Genomic DNA, 19,117 nt, shown 5'->3' on the forward strand with positions numbered 1-19,117 from the left:
ATTATACATAAGTACAACTTATTAAGCTTTATGTTTGAATTCGTGTAACAAACTGTAGATAAATATAATCAAATTTAAGATAAAATTCTTATTTTAAATATAAAATCTAAAATATAATTAAGATAGTTATTAAGTTGTAATAGAATACTGAGTTGTTGTCTTTATAAAAAAATTATTAAACCAAAAATAAATTACTTCATCATTAAAACTAAATTATATTATAATAAAAAATTGAATTAAATAAATTATACAAAAAATGAGAACTTTTAAATATTTTTTTTAATTTTTTATGATAACTTCAAATTTATATTTTATCAAGAAAAATATTATCGTTTGCTCAAAACTACATAAATTCGTATTATAACATCGACAGTGACCAAACAAAATAAAATGAAACATTGAAATCGAGATATATCTCGCTGCATTATACGAGTATCCTTCTAAGTTCTAGTTAAAAACAAAAACAAGTACAATGGGAATATTGTAACATCTCACATGACTAGTGTGGATAATAAAAGTTGTCTTATAAGGGACTGAATACTTCTTTTATTACTTATGTTTTAAAACTGCAAATTTAGATGTGGACAATATCTGATACGGTTTAGCCTGAGATGTAACATATGGTATTAGAGTTGGGGATCGGACTAGTGATGGGCTCCCAAAAGGCTAGATTACAGCTAACATATCATATTTGATTAAAAAAATAAACAGTAAAATAAAATAACTGCTTATTAAACGTAAATTTCTCGAATGAAATGTCTTTAACGTAAAAGTAACAGCTTTCCAGTTATTTTAATCATGTATAAAAGACTCTGTTATTCAGAATACCCCAAAAAACGCAAATAAGGTTCAAACCCAAAATCACAAATATTAGGATAATAACATCATCTGGTGACGGGGGACACACGTATCCATAAATGTGACAAACACGTAAGTAAGCCACAATGAATGTTATACGATAATATCTTATAGATAAATAATCATTGACATCAACCAAATTCAGTCTACAGTCAAATGAGATCATAACTGTTGACATCAACGAAATCCAATCTATAGTTAAATGAGATAACAAGCGCGTTCACTTAGAAATTACATAATAATCACAGTGTCGATTTCCAAGCTATAGTAAAGTATGAACTGGAAATTACATAATAATCATAATGTTTATTTCCGATTTATAAACAGAAAATCTCATCCCTTACATATTCCATAAAACCGACTCTTATACTTATGATCCATTGCATTACAGTCTAAAATTACACGACACAAAATAAATAATTCACGCACCCAAAATGTGTAATATCAAATAAATATGTCAGAACCGCATATAATTCCAAAGGTCTCGTACAAACACTTGACTATTTTAATAAAGCCAATGTAAACCGCATAATCCAGAAAAAACATATTTCAAATATCCATACGTTTATGACCAAAAAGGCTATTACGCCACTATCAAAAGTTCACAAGTTGGGTAAAGTCCCCAAACATATTTGATCCAGAACCAAATCAACAAACACTTTGATTTGTTTAACAACGCCAAATAAAATCGTTCTTTTAACTCCAAATACATTTTCAAAAGTTAAAATAATATTTTGTATCGAGTCATCCAAATAATTCCCTTTTTATGAAATAAATATCATTTGGTCTCTCAAACACCCAATAAATCATTCTAAAAATTTCATAGGGATTTCATATCCCAAATATATAAAAGATACAAATTTAATCAAATAAACAACAAATTTCGTAAATATTAAGTAAAAGACATTAATATTTCTAAATACATATTTTGGCATGTACATAGTTTTGACATAATAACTTGAACTCACCTTGCTAGGTCAAGTTAACCTAGATTCCAAAACCAACTCTGTCTTCCAAAAATGAAGGTTTGAGGTTCACAAGTAAAGTTCCTTCAAGAACCTTCTCAAACATAACCCAAAACTAAAGACGCACAAAGACCAACCACTATATCAGATACACAATAAAACCCAAATTTAGATCTCAAAATACTCAAAAACTTACTTCCTCAATAAATTGAAGGTTCGAAGTTAAAACCCACTTTTTAAAAAAATAAAAATTAATAACAATCTAATCTAATTGGTGGGCAAGAATAAAATCACATCAAAATTTAAAGAATTATATAAGTTTAAAATTTTCTCTTATTTCAAATAATAATACATATAAGTTGAAAATTTTAAAAAATTAGATCTTTATTTTCTATATTTTAAACAACCTATAAAAAAATATAATATAAAATTAATAAAATATTTATAAAAAATATTAATAAAATATTATAATGTTTACAAGGAAATAAATTCAAGCCAAACTAGTTCAAAACCATATGATGTAATGTATTTCCAAGTGACTCCAATCATAAACAATATCAAGTATTTAACCTTATAAGAAGAAATATTTGAATATCAATTTCATCGATTTCACAAGTATCGTGTCAAATCTTATCAATCGAATCATTTTTTTGAAAAATACGAGACATTTAAGTCATACAAGTAAAGATATATATTCAGTGATAAGAAAAATACAAATCTTAGGTATCATCCTCAATACTGAGATATATGATAAGACCACTAAGTTGATTCGAGACCTTGTTCACAACCTCTTGACCTAAAAAAAATAATCTTTCTCGATAAAGTCGATTGATTAGGGTCAAATTGTATTTATTCTGAACCGTAATAAATATTAAGATTAATTAAATGCCATATTTACCTTCAAAAATATTTTTGTTACTGTTCCATCCTATTTTTGGTGTGGAGTAAATTCCTATTTTGTATTTTATCTTTTCCATATTTGCTATATTATGTTATGGGGCCGTTTATCAAACACTTACCTAATAAGTGCTTACCAGTAAAATTTAACACTATTATATACTTACCTGGTAAGATTTTAGTCCACCAAAACGATATAGTATACAAAAATTTACCCGGTAAGCGTTTACCGTGGTAAGAGTCGTCACCCTCATTTACCGGGTAAGACTCTTGATCCTTGTCTTGCTCTTATCGGGTAAGGTTCTTGGTCCTTACTATATTCATCCGGTGAGGTAATGTTACTTGGTAAGCGTTTACCCGGATAAGCGTTTGGTAAACAGGCCCTAAGTATCAAAATAAAGATTTTAGAAATACATCATACAGACCAAAAAACATTACATTTTTCAATGACCCGCCTACGGGTGTAAACAAGTCAAGGCCATTCAAACTCGGCTCGAAAAAAGAAACCAGGCTTGAACTTGAATAATTTTTGAATTATCAAATTCGATGTTCATTAAAGGGCTCGAACTCACGATTGATTAAGTCGTTTATTGGTTTGAGTTTGATAATAGTTACATTTTTGTGTATGGTTTATGAACATGTTTGACTCGAAAAAGTCAAATGCTTGAATTGCTCGGCTCGAGATATTTAATCGAGTTTTCGAGTGAGTGTAGTCAAACATTTGTGTCGTAAAGCTCGGCTCGTTAATTTAAACAAGTTCTATTTTGTGTCCAAGATCGACTCCAGCTCAATAATTAAGTTCGAGTTCGAGTAACTCGTTAATAGCTCGAATCATTTACGCCTAGCCTTAAGCAAGTCGACCTACAACTTATACTGTAAAAGGGCATACAAGACTAATTACAATCACAAATGTAACACAAGTTCAATTAACCAACTTATCGACAAGATGACATCAAAAACTTATGTGACATAAGATTCATTCAACATGATGAACCATGACTCCCATCTCTAGTGGTGCACCCAGATTCCTTCAAAGCCATGTCAAAGAAACCAAACCACCACCACCATGATGGACCATGGTTCCATATAATTTCATTTAAGATGAACCATGGTTCCATCTCTAATGGTGCACCCAGATTCCTTCAAAGCCATATCAAAGAAACCACCACCATCAATCCTTGAGTCCATACAAGGGGGAGCAAACTGCACAAGAATGTCTCTTAATGTAACTACTCCTCTTATTCTTTCATATTCATCTATAATGTAACTAAAACTGCTTTTCATTTCTCTTAAATTCTGCATCGCTTGTTTCAGGGTATCCGTTTCTTTGTTCGTCACCGGCCTATCCATTCTGGGTTCGAATTTATAGTGTAGTGCAAGAGTTCCTGCAGATATAAGAGCCCCGAGGTCGTGGTCGATCTCATGCTGCTTGTCTGAATCCGTGTCTGTGTGAATGAATTGCTCCACACTCGTATCTCTGTAAACTCAAACCAAAATAGATGTGGTTATAAATGGCTGGCTAGATCGGGTTTAGTCAAAGTGGTGTGAGCTTTTTCAAGATAACGTATAATATATTCAAAGTTCAAAAAACTAAAACCACCAAGAGATCCATAAGGTGCAAATTGTGACACCTCGAAATGCCATTTCTGTCGTAAGGTACAAGTAAGCAATCGTTTACCAACACATATTGGGTAAGCGCTAACGTGTAAGAGTGCTATCTGGGTGCTGACCCGGTAAGTGAAACAATAATGCTAACAGGACAGGTGCTCGGTCAGCACCTTCAATCAAATCAGTTCCTAGGTAAACATGTTGATGTTGACCTCAAGCGTGCTGATCGGATGAGAGTGGTCAGCAGTCGGTAAACAACCCCTAAAACTATAGTAGCAAAATATTAGCAGCCCGTAAGGGCTTGTAAGTGGCTCATGGTTCACACTCAATACTGACATCAAGAACAACGTTCCACTGGTTTCTAAGTTTGAATCTCGTACTTGTATATTACTTGGTGAATTATGAGGGATTTACTAATGGTGTACAACAAGAGCTTTTGCCCCCATTCCAGAGTGTTTAGAAGATCTCTCTTTAGACATGATGGTTTTCTAGATGTTATATAAGAAATGCTCGAACTACAACTTCTTGGGTATAGTACAATTCGACAATGCATCCCTAATGTTCTTCCCCATAATTGTGGGTGTCAGGCCAGCTTGTACACACCTGGACTAATCCCATGGGGCCCAGAAGATAACAACCAGGAAAATCCTCAGTGACCCAAAGATGCTCGAATCGGCGACCTACGGAGAGGAGCCCCATGGCTTGGCCTTTATTTGCCAGTTGAGTTGGCCCTCAAGGTAATGCATCCTTGATGTTCCCAATACTAGTTTTGAGTTGTCCTATAATGTAATATGTTGATAAAGATAGAATACGTACTCTCTTTGAGTTGTCCTATAATGTAATATGTTGACAAAGATAGAATACGTACTCGCTTTGAGTTGTCCTATAATGTAATATGTTGATAAAGATAGAATACGTACTCTCTATCAGTAAAGATGCGATCATCATCCAAAAGACGATGAATGTCACTGACCCTGACACATCCAATGAGCTTCTCCGTTTGTCGTTGAACTACTGCAATGGCGCAGACTTTTTTCTTCCATAAAATATGAACTGCCTCCGAAATGCTTTGATCATTGTAGATTGAAACAACTCTGTCATTATGCTCAAACCTGCACAAGAAGCTTTGAAAATGAGCCGAATGCTGTCAACAAAAGGGTCTATTATCAAACAAAGATGATGGTTAACCAATTTGACAAATATATCTTTTAGAATTTCACTAAAAACATTATCATATCAGATTACTCACCTATCATGATTAAATGCTTATGTGCATTATATGTCATATTTTTTTTTAAATATATAATATTTATATACGGCTAATACTACTCTTGACCTCTTGGGAGGTCAGGGTCTACCATTAACTCGGGTACCACTGGGCCAACGACCCATTGGTTTATATGTTAGATTTTCCCACCTAAACTTTAACCACAACCGTTAATTGGAAAGCAATGACAAAGACATTTGTCAAATTGGATAAAGTTCAATGTTAAATCAACATATGACTATGGTGCATTTGTCTAAATGTAGATGAAGAATTTGCAAGTTGCAACCTGAAATCTGACAATGGTTTATCTGCAATGCTGTCAAACCACTCTAGTCCGCTCGACTGTAGGAGTATATGGTTTACCGAATTCTACCAAAAAAGATATCAAACTTAAGCTTCTATCCATGTGATGAAATAGTTGCTACAGTTGTAAACATGTAATGCACCAGAGAGCAACTAGTAACATGTACGAAACCAATTGAGTTACCTCGGTAACATAGCCCACAACCTTCGAACTGGAACGTTCAGTCACAGGGACCACGCTCAGCCGATGCTTAGATAGCAACAAAAGAACATGGAAGAGCGTCTGGTCTAGTTTTACAGGGAAGACGGGATCCCATAAAAACGATGCCGCTAGTTCGCCTATCTGGATCACATCAACAATATCAAATTATGTAAAAATGGTTCATACAACCTTATCCAAGGAAAGAAAATGCCAACTTTTGAGTTGTTTTTTAATTAGAAAATCACCACCCTTAACCAAACCAAACGGACCAGTAAATCCCACTCGAATTTACCTCTACCCAATGAGTAGGGAGGTTGTTTCCGTGAAGAAAATAAGGTACATTTGTTGATGTTAATACAGTTTAGAGAGCAGACCTTAGTCTCAGAAACCGCTGGAATTTTATCAAGCAAGGAGAAGAATCCGCGTGGCTTAGTCTTCTTCGAACTTTTAGCATTATCCTTCTTGGTCCCACTTTGATGTTGTCTAAATTCCTAGAGTTGCAACAGTTCGTTGATCAATATGTTTTAGTTTAATACTTGATTCTTCACATGAAAATTTGGAATTATAAAGAATGGAAGAGATGCTTGGGGTGGAAACATCGTTGGATGAACATTTTGCTGACACCATGATCATCGTTGCAGAAGGTTTAATAAAATAGATAGGGATGCAAAAATGATAGTATAACTATTATTGATGCATTTAATTTAACCAGCAGAATCAAACACATTCCCTTTTATCGATCAGTTTAGAAAATGGAGGAATAATCAAACCAAGGAATACCTGGAGACACCACAGAACCATATTAGAAAAGCTAATGAATCCGACATAGGGATGGGAGAATGACGTGTTGAAGCTGGCGGTCGGATCTGGTTCCGAACTGTCCGCAATTAGAGCTCCACTAACATTCTTCTCATACAACATCCTAATCCCATCCTTGACGCGTTCATGCGTTCTCACTACTAAACCTACCACACGTTGAAATCATAACATCAATCATGACATCCACATCGAGAATTTCAGCGATGATCGGAGTGTACCAGAGTCACTGAAAACCCTAATCGAGTGTTCGTACGTAGATAGACACAGATGATCATATGACATGCGATGGGAAAGGTACCTGTGGAGGGGGAATTGTGGATTCCAGGAATGGAGGAGATTGGGATGTGATCAAGGAAGAGTTGAAGAGCACTAGCGGCATCAACCGGTGGTGTAGTCGGATCGGCATCACCGGCGATGGAATCGTTATGATGAGGGGAATCGGTGTCGGAATTGGGATTGGATAAGGTTGATATGATTGCTTCTTTCTTCTCGATGATTCCACCTTTGGAATCTTTCACTATTTCCTCTACCTTTCTGAGATCCATTAGCGATTCATCTTGTGATCTTGATAGCTTCTGCTTCTCTTTTCTGTATGTTGCTTCCGGAATGGTGATCTTGCTGAGGCATGTCCACGTGTACTCTTGTGTTGCCACGTGGCTTTCTAAAGTTCCGTGTGGGCCACTATCAAGTTCTAAGGCGCATTTGTCCATGAGGAGCCCGAGTAAATTAATCATTGGTGGGTGTCTCCGATTGCTTATTTAAAAAATATTTGGATTTTTTATTATCATATCAAAATGTAATAAGCTAATAAGTTGTTTTTAAATATTTGAAATTTTTTGTTTATACATGTAAAATGACCAAAAATGACATGAGATCTTCATTATAGTCGGCCAAAAACAGGGATCAAGGGTTCGATCATTTGAAGAGATCCTCATCGTCGGCCATAGACAGGGACTAAGGGTTTGATTGATTTGCTGAGATCCCCATCGTCAGCTAAAAACAAGGTCCAAGAGTTTGATCGTCAGCGAAAAACATGTTTGCAGTTGGAGGTCGAATTTCGATTTCGATTTCAATTGTGAAGGTCGATTTCGGTTTTGATTTTAAGAAAGGATGGCACATGGGTAGTCTAGGGAACATATAAATGTTTGGAGCAGAAGCATGAGGCTAAACAGAATAAGCTTGAGGAACTGCGGAAGCAAATCCACGAAGAATTAGGGTTAGAGTTTTTTCTTTAAAATTTTACAATATCTTATAGGTGAAAGTAGGAGTGCTCATGAGTTGGATTGATCGGGTTGAAGACATTTGAACAACTCAACCCAATGTTTGTGGTTTGAAAAATTTTAACCCAACCCAACCCAAACCGTATGGGTTGGTCGGGTTGATACATTAAAATATTCTTCTAACATTGAACATGTTATTTCTCTATTCATAATTTCTTTTTCATCATCAACCATTTGATACAACTTATCCATACTTCTTACGTATATCACATTCAGTTAATTTTCTCAATTTACATATATACGTTCACAGTTACTGAACATATATACGAATGAGTTTTATAGATATGCGAATAGATTAAAAATATGTGTATATGAAGAGTGTACGTGAAAGTGTAATGGTCTCATGTATATATTAATAAAAATTCAACAATCATTAAATTCAAGAAATAAAAAGATACCGGGTTCATTGGGTTGGATTGAGTTCAAATAATAGTAACTCAATATCTACGGTTTGAAAATTTTACAACTCGATTAGACATCGGGTTGCTTCGGGTTGAGTTATTTCGCGTTGGGTTGGATTGATTAGGTTGGACGGGTTTTTGAGCATCCTTAGGTGAAGGTCAATTTCCATTTTGCAGGTGAAGGTGAAGGTGAAGGTCGATTTCGATTTCACTGGTCACTCGAGGGTGAGGAGAAGATAGATTAGGGTTAAAATGGTAAATTGGTTTTCACACATAATAAGTTGAATCTGATAAGTTAGAAAATGAGTAACTTATCAAAACTCCTTATTGCCGGTTTGGTACCGGGATAAGAATTTTTTTTTTTCTCATTCAAACACTAAAAACTGCTTATTATTTGTACCACACCGGAATAAGTCAATAAACAGTTTAAATGAGCAATCTCAAACACCCTCTTAGTCTTTTATTAACAAAGGTTTGGTATATAAACGTATTAAAAAAGTTCATAAAAACAATATTTATTTGTAAAGTTTGTAATCGTTAGGATTGTAAATAAGGTGACTCCGAGAAATCTGTAAAGCAAGTGGTCGTCCTATAATTAGTAAGCTTGTATAATGGGTTGAATATCCAAATTAATAAAAAAAATGCTAATATAAAACTCAACTCGTCAATTTAAATAAGTTTTATTTTTTATAATCAAATAAATAAAAACTTATTTGATTAAAATATATAATATTACTATCTTATTTATTATAATGTACTTATTGATTATTAAAGAAATTGGACTTAGGTAAATCGTTTACGCTAGTTAACCGATCAGTTACACCAGTTAGGAACGAGCTTTACAGTTTACATCTTGAAAATAAAACCGGACCGAAGACCGGCTTAACCATCTCGCACCAGCAACCTTAACGGGCCTGCCGTAACCGGCTACATGCAAAACGGGTTCACCAAACCGGCAAACCGCTCTCTAATGGAATATATTTATCCAAGTGTTGGTACCTCTCAGTCTTGATGACCAACAAATACAATCCAACCAACAATTTTTTAAAGACTCAGTAAACCTCTCTCCAACTCTACTTCACGATTGACATGCATTTGCTTTGAGATAAAATGACCAAAATCGACAGTTTCCATCCGGTGTACACTGTACAGATAGTTAATAGTAACAGTGGACCGATCTTTGGCTGTTTTTAACCGTTTTAATGATCATTCCCATAATTCAAACCAATCATTTCTACACGTTCAACATATTGAGACCACTCGCTGACGTTTTAAAACCACCAACAAACACAATCCGGAAAAAATCGATACCAAACAAGAGTCATTAGCAAATCCTCATCAAAAGAAAGAAAATTGGCAAGTCAAAAAGGCATATGATGAGGGAAAATGAAGCTAAAACTAACTCAAATGTGAATTGATGATAGCAAAAACAGTAATCAAGTATTGGTAGCCCGGGTGTATATCTGCTGGCTTGCGTGTGCAGAAACCATCCGAATTGCACCTCTCGCCATCAAATCCTTGATTGCTTTCCTTGCAAGAGATCCATTAATCTGCCATAACCATATGCAAAATAAGATTACGATTGATCCAAGAAAACACAAGGGACTTTAAAACTGAAAACAAATATCAATTTGCACGTATAAATTGTTCAAAACGCAGGTGCATGAAAAGCAGATTCAAATCATACTTGGCTGTTTTGATTTATCCAAACCATATTTCGAGGAGCATTTGGTTCATTTCAGGGAATGGAAATGGGAAGACCAGCAAATGAAAATGAGAATTCATTCCACCAACTTGTCAAGGAATACGCAGCTAAGGGCTTGTTTGTTTACCTCATAATAGTTCCATTAAGAGGCAACATCTGAATCGTTAAGAGGTGAATCTTGTTTGGCAAAAAAAATATGCCTCTTAATGGTTCTAAAACAATCCGAATGATTTTGTATCTTGGATCTCCCTTAACCATTAAGAGCCCTAATTTCATTGTACACAATTACCAAACAATTATATTTCATTTTACACTATATCATGAGAGCCTCTTAATCATTCTGCACCAAATCATTCAGCAATTGCTAAACAGCCCCTAAGATGCACTCAATTCGCATGATCAGAAAACAGATACAAAAATATTGTGCAGATTCATTAGAATGTAAAACATAAATTAGAACACCATTGCACAAAATATGCAATCAAGCTTCCTCTTTTAAAGCTAGAAAAACACAATTTGTGTCATCGCACAAACAAGAGTGTTTAAAAGTCCATATATGAATCATGTAAACACGCCCATTTAAGACTGAGAGTTGACAAATCAGCCAACAGTATAATATCAAACCCATTTGAAGAAAACGCATAACATGGTAGGATAAGCCAGCAACGAAGCATGGAGGTAAGAAAACAATGATCAAGAAGTTCTCTAAATAATCATCAAATCATGCATTGCATAGATTAATCTGGGATGACCAACGATTTGAAGCTCACCGTGCCAGTAAAAAGCTACAAGTATGCCAATTTACCATTTGAGCTCCCTTACTAACTCCAATTTTAACCACAATTATCACCTTGATTGTTACAAATGTTGTACATAAGAGTTTTTTTATATACTCCTATTCAATTTACAATTAGCTAGTAATTTTAATTCAAACACGTAATGCTAAGAAAAAGGTTCAATAACTAATAACACAAAACGAATCAAAGGTAAGAACATGAAATAGAAAACCAGTGAATCAGCAATTGGCTAAAAGTAATTGGAATCAACAACAATTGGGTAAAAGTAATTGGAAATTCTACACCGATTATGATATCCTACTAGCAGGTTACAATCGTTCATGCAATCAATGGAATCTCAAGTGATGAATTACTCCAACAGTAAAGTAGAGCATTCATGGAGATGATTATATAAATATAAGCATTATAATCTGAAACAAATGGCGGTGTAAGAAAATTTACCCTAAGACGATCCGATAGAATCGAAGGAGTGATGAGCTTAAACTTGGGGGCTTCCGAGAGCAGTTTGTCATAAGTAGCCTTATCGAACAACACCATGTTGTTCACCTTCTCCTTTTGCTTTCCCTTGCTCCACTTCTGCAATTTTCTCACACGATCCATTAGATTCAAATACATTCAATGTTATAGACTATAAAAACAAACACACATATAACATAATCATCAGTAAAAGCATGACCTTCTTCTTCTGCTTTCCACCGCCGGATTTGGCTGGCTTGGAGGACGGTGGAGGAGCCTTTTCCTTCTTCGGCGCCTGCAAAAATTCATAAAAAATCATTAGAATTTACGACCTGAAACAACAATTTAGTGTATAAATCCAAATAAGAACAATGGAAACGCACCATCTGAGCAGCTTAGAGAAACAACGAGCTCCGGCGCAGAGAGAATAACAGACGAACAGGGGAAGGTGGTGGTGGTGATGATGGTGGTTCGCTCTCTTGATTGCAAACCCTAAGGATTAGGGCTTTTTGTATGCGTTGTCGTGAAAGCCCATAAATCTGATGGGCTTGCTATTAGCCCACTTTCTTACAAACATATATTTGACGTTTTATTTAATACGTTATTTTAATAACTAAATACATGATATGTTTTTTTTAATAGAATTATTGCACATTTTAATTAATCAACATATAATAAAAAAAAATTAATTAACTTGGATATCCAACCCGCTATACGAACCGACTAACCCCAGGGCGACCACCTGCTTTGCAGATAGCCCGGAGTCACCGCATTTGAATCTCCGTAGCCACAAGAGGATTTTATTCCTCATTGGATTTGAACCTGTGACCTTCTAGTACTTTTGACATTTGGAGTCAAGCTCAAACCAATCAGACACCACCCTTGTTTGTGGTTCATATAATAATTATTTGATTCGTGAAAAAATCATTGTGAGACATGTAAAAGAAATTTCTTCAAATTAAAAAAAAAGTGTAGTATATTTGTTATTTTGTCAGATACAGGAATGTCAGTTTGATATCTAAAAACTGCTCAGTCTAATTAGGGTCATTCATTCACCACTCTCATGTGGATGGTTTACAGGGTTCATAACTACTCCTCTTATAGTATATTTCTATTTTTTTAGGAAAAAAATCCATAATGGGAGTAAGCGATGAAAAATCCTTGATTCCCTGTTAGGGATCTTCGAACAAGGATTCGGGTGCAATTATATTATCCGCTCGGGATGGGTTTGGTGATCGTGGACAGGGATGGGGATCCCCTATCCCCTGGTATCTCCAAACCCTGTTGCCGTTTATATCTAGATAGTTGAACATGAGTTATGGAAACTCATTAGGTCAACTTGTGAATGTTGAGGACCAAACGAGTTCGAATTGCGTAAACATGCTCATATGATAGGTTATGTTGACCAAATCAATGCCAGTTCCGACTCACAAGCTTTTGAGTTTGCATGAACATATATGAGTTTGAAAGTAACCGACAGGTTGCGTGGGAAGTCACGTTAACTGTTCAACCAATTTTATGAGTTCGTTTCAATATCAGATATCGCTTAATGATCAGTAAAGTGATTAATGATTGTGTGTAACTTAAATAAGTAGTGTTTAAGCGAGTTTAGTATCATCTCCATGGATCGTAAGTGAATTTCAAATAATTCCCCAAATTTAGATACACGCGTATGTATAATATGCAGATATGATGATGATAAATAAATACTTACACTGCAAGTTTTTGTTTTGATGAGTTGTTTATTTTAATTAATTTATGTAATTTATTAAATTATGATAGAATAATTATTTTTTATAACAAAATATATCATTAGAAAGTTTTCATCAAAACAATTAAAATGACACCAAATAAAAAGCTTATGTAGTTTCCAATTCTTATTTTTATCTCTTTTCTACAATTTTTAATTATTATTAATATATAATAAATTACATAAATTAATAAAAATATAGAAACCATATAAAAATAATATTTTGAGTACGGTAAAATGAAAGTTTAAGAAACATAAAATACAATAAATAAAATTTAAAGAATGAATAAAATGTAAACAAAAGACCTATTTGATGTTTTAGAAGATAATTAAGTTTTATTTTGAGGTTATATTTGTAAAATATAAGTTTGTTCCACCATGTTCCATGGTGTAAGGGTGGAACATGCCTTTTCCACTTTGTTCTACTCTTTTTCTATCTGTTTCACATAAAACTCATGTCAAACATTGGACATGGATCCATGTCCTGCTCTGTTCTGTCATGTCCAGTGTACCAAACGAATCCTTAGTGAAAAAGTGATTGATAGTGTCAAAGGTGTGATTCAAGAGTAGGTTAGGCTGAGTATGGGTAGAGGAAGCTGAATGCCGTATGCACTTCCGACTGACACAGTCGACAACTTGAGGAATAAATGTGCTTTAATACTTTCCTATAACGAAAGAGCAACTGCTTAATATTAAAAATCAAGTTACAAAACGCTAATGACGTAGAACTATAGTATTTTATGAACAATACTGTTTTGTAATCGAACCTGTCGCGTTTACCTTTATGATTTAGATGTTTAAGTCTTCCATTCTGATATGATTATATACTTATATTATATTATGTTTCATTTTATATGATTTACTTTTATTGTAAATTATGATTTTATTAATAAAATATAGAAGAAAATAATGACGTGGAAATAATTATTTAATTGGTTTAAATATGAAATAATCCATAGTGATAAAAAAAAAAAAAAGCATGTCTCCAACTCTAACCCTAATAATTTCTCAAGTTGGGGCCACGTGGGCATAACATTATTTTAGAAAGCTAAAACGAAAGAAAAGGATAGTGGAAACTTTTATTTATATTTTAATTTAAATGCCTACTAAAAGTATTAATTTACAATTTTATAAAATTTATGATGTTTGATTTATACATAAATGCTAAAGGGTTTCATTTACATATCGATGATGGTTCGTGGTGGTTCAGATGGCGGTGATCGACGGTGGTTCAGATTGACGGTGGATCAGATCGGTGGTGGTTCAAATTAGTAGTGGTCGGTGGTGGTTCAGATGGCGATGGTCGGCGGTGGTTCAGATGGCGATGGTCGGCGGTGGTTCAGATGATGATGGTCGGTGGTGATTCATATTAACGGTCATCGAAGGTGGTCGGCGATGGACATATTGAGTTTTATGAGATTAGGGTATAATGGGTTAATTACATATTTGGCATTATGAAAATATAAAAAATTTCATTTCATCAAAATATCATGTAGTTGCTAAGGAATGTTAAATTTCTTTATTTGTGAAATTTGTAGGATTTTGAAGATTCATTTCGTGAAAAAAATGAACCCAACAAGGGAATGAAATTTGATGAATGAAATTCAATATTTCAATTCTATCAGATTTCTTTAGAATCTGCGAACCAAGCGCCCCCTTACTCATTCAATAACTAAAAGGAGATATACAGTTTAAGAAATGTGTGATTGGTTTGATTTTTTTATCCTTAATACTAGACATATAAAAAATTTCAGTTAGAAGTGAGCCTTACGTTTCGAACTTATAACCAGGAGCAGAGACCGGCTTAATCGGTTACCGGCAACAGTGAACTTATCAGGCGCTGCAGTTTATTTACATGTCCGACAACAAGTTACAATTCATAGTATCGATGGACCAATTTTTAAGTTGGTTTTAATTGTTAATTACCGTTTCCTTACCGTTTCCACCACTGTTGTCATCACCACCACCACCACCATGTTAGTATTACTGCCATTATCATCGTCACCTCCACTACTACCATCGCCGCCACTACCACCTCCATCCCACCACCACTATTATATTCAACAAATCAAATAATCATATTCAGATTCTATTGGTACATTCCATTCTAAATCCTTGCACATCAAGTTCATGGTTAAACGTGATTAAAATCCATTCAAATTCCTTTGACATGCTTCAGTTTCGACAGATTCTATTATGTAAATCAAACGCCACAGTCCCCCTAAAAAGTTAGAGCTTCAAACCTCAGCAAAAAATAGAAAGTGTGTTTGAGTTTATTTGCTATATATAAATACTATATACTTAAAAAAACACATGTTGTTATATACACCGTAAAATGACAGAAAGAAAATTAAAGTATATAACTATTTTGCTTAAAAAAGAAACATATTGGGGGTGCATTTAATAATCAGACATGACAGAACAAAACAGAATATCTGCTTAGCGTTCGATAATACATGCCTGGACAAAATAGGACTGGTAAAATGACCAATTTACCCCTAATGAATTGTTTAGTTTTTTTGTACAAAATAATCAATATAAATGAAAATAATAACATTTAAAAATACAAAAAACATCTAACTTAAATATTGATTAAAAAGCTCACATTTCATAAAATCAAAAGACTTCAACATTTATTGTTTTATATTTTGTTTATAAAATTAAAAATATCTAAAATCACATTTATAAATATTTTATCTTCTTTAAGCTTTCGTTCTACTTCTTTCAAATTCCCATTTCGAATTATATATCTTTCTTTTATAATTTGATTAATATATGTAAGTTATTAAATATTATGATAAAAATAGAGATTTTAATAACAAAAATGCAACATTAACAATATCAGTGAAATGACATAAAAATATGAAATTTATGGAATTTCTAAATTTTATTTTATAATTTTTTATATTATATTTTTATTATTAATAAATAATAAATTAATTAAAATATATAAAAAGTGAAACTTTAAGGACGTGGAATTTAACGAGTATAAAATAAATATATAAAATTTGAAAAATAGATGAAGTGGTAAAAACAAAGACGTATTTAATGTTAGTAAAGGGATTTTGACTTAGCGTTATATGAGTATTTGGCTTTTTAAAAGGTTAGGAGTTTAAATTTCATCAAATTTGAGGAGAGTGTGTGAGTTTATTTGTTCTATTTGTTATATATAGACATTATATATTTTTTAAAAAAAGACGTATTTAATGTTTTAGAAGAAAATTTAGTTTTATGTTAAAAATACTAGTTGTGTACCCGTGCAATGCGGCGGGAGCCGTGAATTTTAACTATTTTGAAGTTTCATTGGTTTTATTTGAGAAGATTTAACGATGATATAAGTTACACTTGGTCTTTACATATCAATACAATTTGAATAAATAAAAGTTATGGTTCCAATTACAGTTTATCGATGAAAAAAAAATTGTATGACATTTTAAAATCCAACATATTTAAACGACTCAACAAATGTGTTCGATTTACACCAAAAGTAAAGAATCAAGAGATCGAGATCGAGACCGAAAGTTCTAGAGCAATTGAATGAGAGATGAATGAGAAAACTTTTAATAACTCATAGTGAATATCAGTTTGAATCTCACATTGGGGGATGGGGAGAAGACATAGAGGTATGAGAGAGTGAATGCATGAGTGAAAGATATGAAAAGTATTTTGGAAACATGAAAAGAAAAGATAATAATGTGCAGTGATAACATACACTATATGTTGTTTTAATTGTAGATTAAAAGATTTTAAGACTAAACACATAAAGTAATAGTATTTAATGTATTATGAGTTATTTTTAAGACTTTATACATAAATGTATAGTAATTTGTACATTAAAAACTGTTTTTTAGATTTTTAATAAAATCTGATTTATAAGATAGTTATAGATATTAATAAAATATTAACTTCCTTCCATCATTTTATGTCTGGCATGCCAGATGGACCTTCGATTTTAGGCGGATAAGCACTCAATTCTTTTCTGAGCTATAAATTCACACCACCTCAGTCCTCACCTCCGACCCATATCCATTTAAACAGAGAAGCGGAATTGGGGAAACACAGTTCAGTTATCCCTTTTTTGCAACAAATGATTCATCGAGCGTCGACCTAAGTTCTTCATCCTAATCACTGCTATTTCGACTGAAATCTCCATCATCAACGAAAGATTAGGATTTTCATCTCGATCGGAATATGAGGTCTTACGATATCAGAATGCAGAAATCTAAAGCGATCTTACGGTATCGTAGTCTTAAAAAAATCGCGATTTTGTTCCGATTTATGGATATGTTTGTCTTCCTAACTATGATCTCCAGGTTTTCCGCTCAACTACCGTTCGGCGGTAACTTCTCCGGCTATCATTTCAGAGGACTCTCATTCACAAATTGCAGTCCTATGTTCGCTTTCGTCACAGGAAACGCGATTATCTTACTTCTATTGTTTAAGTCTCGCCTGGTTAAAAATGGCGACGGCGATGATGATAATGGAGGAGTCGATTTTTACAACGAGTACTTTAAAAGCTATGAGAAGAGCTTAATCAATAGTACTACTACTACTACTACTACTACTACACCTAGCGACACTACTGTTATTGTTCCGAATAATGGATATACGATTTGCAGAAGTCGATCGGAGGATTTAACGAGAGTAAAACGTGGAGACGATGAAACTCACCGGAAACTGAGGCGGTCGGTGACGGAGAGGAGAAGGTTGAAGAATCTAGATCACCGGTGCGGCGGTTACGCGGAGGATAAAATGAGCAGTGAAGAATTCCGGCGAACCGTAGAGGCTTTTATTGCAAAGCAGCAAAAATCGTTGAGGGACGAAGAGTTCTCTCCTCTTGTATACGTCGGTGCATAGAATAATATAACTTATTTAAATTAATAAATAATTTAATAAAATATATTTTTAAAAATAAAATGTATAAAATATTATGACAAAGGGTGTAAAGGGGCTAACAAAAGGCAATTATTTTTATATTAAAATTAGATTAAATCATATCTTAAAATATTAAAATTAATTTTGATATCTTAGTGTAAAAAATAATAATTAATAAGTATGAGTGAATTTAATAATTTATAGAAGCACATCTAATTAACACCTTTATAAAAAAAAACTTATTTTCAACCATAAGGGTGTGGTGTCTGATTGGTTTGAACTTGACTTCAAAAGTCAAAAGTACTAGGAGGTCCCAGATTCAAATCTAAAGAGGAATACAGATCTCTTTATGACCACGGAGGTTCAAATGCAGTAACTCTTGACTATCTTGGATGGTTGGCTTATCATTGTCGGTTTTGTTTTGCATTAGCCTTACTTTATTTTGGCTTATGGTGGTTCGGTATGGTGGGTGTTCTAACCACCTATTTTTAGGTGCGAGGCTTGTAATTGGTACTACTTCTAGCGAGGCGGGACCCTCCAGTTGGTTGTCTTGTTTCGATGGTTGTTCCGTACAATGGTGGTATTGTTTGGTTTGTGTTCTTAATAAACTTTTCCAGAGGTTCTGTCCTCCTTTCGAAAAAAATGAAGGAAATCACAAACCTTGCGAACTGAAAAGGTGTAAAGAAGTAACAAAGGGAAACCGAAGGAACAATCATCAAAGAACAACTAGAGCCTAATGTAAAAGCGAACAAGTTGACTCTCTCCCCTAAGGATAGCAAAAAAAAAAACCGTATCCAAAGAGGAATCTGATACCCAACCCCGGTTTGATCAGAAAATCCCCAAATTGATCAGGGATGAGGAATTCCCGAATTTATAAACTGAGAATGGGGATACCCTTCATCCTCTATCCTAATGATTAAATATACAAATAAGA

The 19,117-nt window shown here is 33.8% G+C and overlaps 3 protein-coding genes across 3 annotated transcripts; 1 reads left to right on the forward strand and 2 right to left on the reverse strand.

The window, feature by feature from the left end:
• Positions 1 to 3,494: 3,494 nt before the first annotated feature.
• Positions 3,495 to 7,596, reverse strand: LOC112517048 (SNF1-related protein kinase regulatory subunit gamma-1-like). Its single transcript, XM_025124352.1, has 7 exons — positions 7,218 to 7,596; positions 6,881 to 7,065; positions 6,475 to 6,591; positions 6,083 to 6,241; positions 5,882 to 5,964; positions 5,249 to 5,440; positions 3,495 to 4,197 (listed from the first exon to the last, which is right to left on the reverse strand). Exons 1-7 carry the CDS (start codon positions 7,462 to 7,464, stop codon positions 3,813 to 3,815), a joined length of 1,368 nt encoding a protein of 455 aa, XP_024980120.1. The 5' UTR covers positions 7,465 to 7,596; the 3' UTR covers positions 3,495 to 3,812.
• Positions 7,597 to 9,886: 2,290 nt separating this feature from the next.
• Positions 9,887 to 12,043, reverse strand: LOC112516973 (40S ribosomal protein S25). Its single transcript, XM_025124252.1, has 4 exons — positions 11,942 to 12,043; positions 11,779 to 11,853; positions 11,544 to 11,678; positions 9,887 to 10,150 (listed from the first exon to the last, which is right to left on the reverse strand). Exons 1-4 carry the CDS (start codon positions 11,942 to 11,944, stop codon positions 10,037 to 10,039), a joined length of 327 nt encoding a protein of 108 aa, XP_024980020.1. The 5' UTR covers positions 11,945 to 12,043; the 3' UTR covers positions 9,887 to 10,036.
• Positions 12,044 to 17,339: 5,296 nt separating this feature from the next.
• LOC112516312 lies at positions 17,340 to 18,165 on the forward strand. The gene is made up of 2 exons (XM_025123327.1): positions 17,340 to 17,546; positions 17,622 to 18,165. The coding sequence occupies exons 1-2, from the start codon at positions 17,500 to 17,502 to the stop codon at positions 18,163 to 18,165; spliced, it is 591 nt and encodes a 196-aa protein (XP_024979095.1). The 5' UTR covers positions 17,340 to 17,499.
• The last annotated feature ends 952 nt before the right edge of the window (positions 18,166 to 19,117 follow it).

Source organism: Cynara cardunculus (assembly GCF_001531365.2).
Source record: "Cynara cardunculus var. scolymus isolate 2C chromosome LG 8, CcrdV1, whole genome shotgun sequence".
In the NCBI taxonomy this organism is placed as follows: domain Eukaryota; kingdom Viridiplantae; phylum Streptophyta; class Magnoliopsida; order Asterales; family Asteraceae; genus Cynara; species Cynara cardunculus.

What these genes read in the sequence shown, in the direction of transcription:
- LOC112517048 (XM_025124352.1), bottom strand. Translation starts at nt 7,464, where the DNA reads ATGGATCTCAGAAAGGTAGAGGAAATAGTGAAAGATTCCAAAGGTGGA. An exon ending in CAGCGGTTTCTGAGACTAAG is followed by an intron (nt 6,242 to 6,474) that starts GTCTGCTCTCTA and finishes GATGTGATCCAG; the next exon opens with ATAGGCGAACTAGCGGCATC. An exon ending in CGCATCTTTACTGATAGAGA is followed by an intron (nt 4,198 to 5,248) that starts GTACGTATTCTA and finishes TTGAGTTTACAG; the next exon opens with AGATACGAGTGTGGAGCAAT.
- LOC112516312 (XM_025123327.1), top strand. Translation starts at nt 17,500, where the DNA reads ATGAGGTCTTACGATATCAGAATGCAGAAATCTAAAGCGATCTTACG. An exon ending in AAATCTAAAGCGATCTTACG is followed by an intron (nt 17,547 to 17,621) that starts GTATCGTAGTCT and finishes TATGATCTCCAG; the next exon opens with GTTTTCCGCTCAACTACCGT.
- LOC112516973 (XM_025124252.1), bottom strand. An exon ending in GTGGAAAGCAGAAGAAGAAG is followed by an intron (nt 11,679 to 11,778) that starts GTCATGCTTTTA and finishes AGAAAATTGCAG; the next exon opens with AAGTGGAGCAAGGGAAAGCA. An exon ending in TTCTATCGGATCGTCTTAGG is followed by an intron (nt 10,151 to 11,543) that starts GTAAATTTTCTT and finishes TGGTTATGGCAG; the next exon opens with ATTAATGGATCTCTTGCAAG.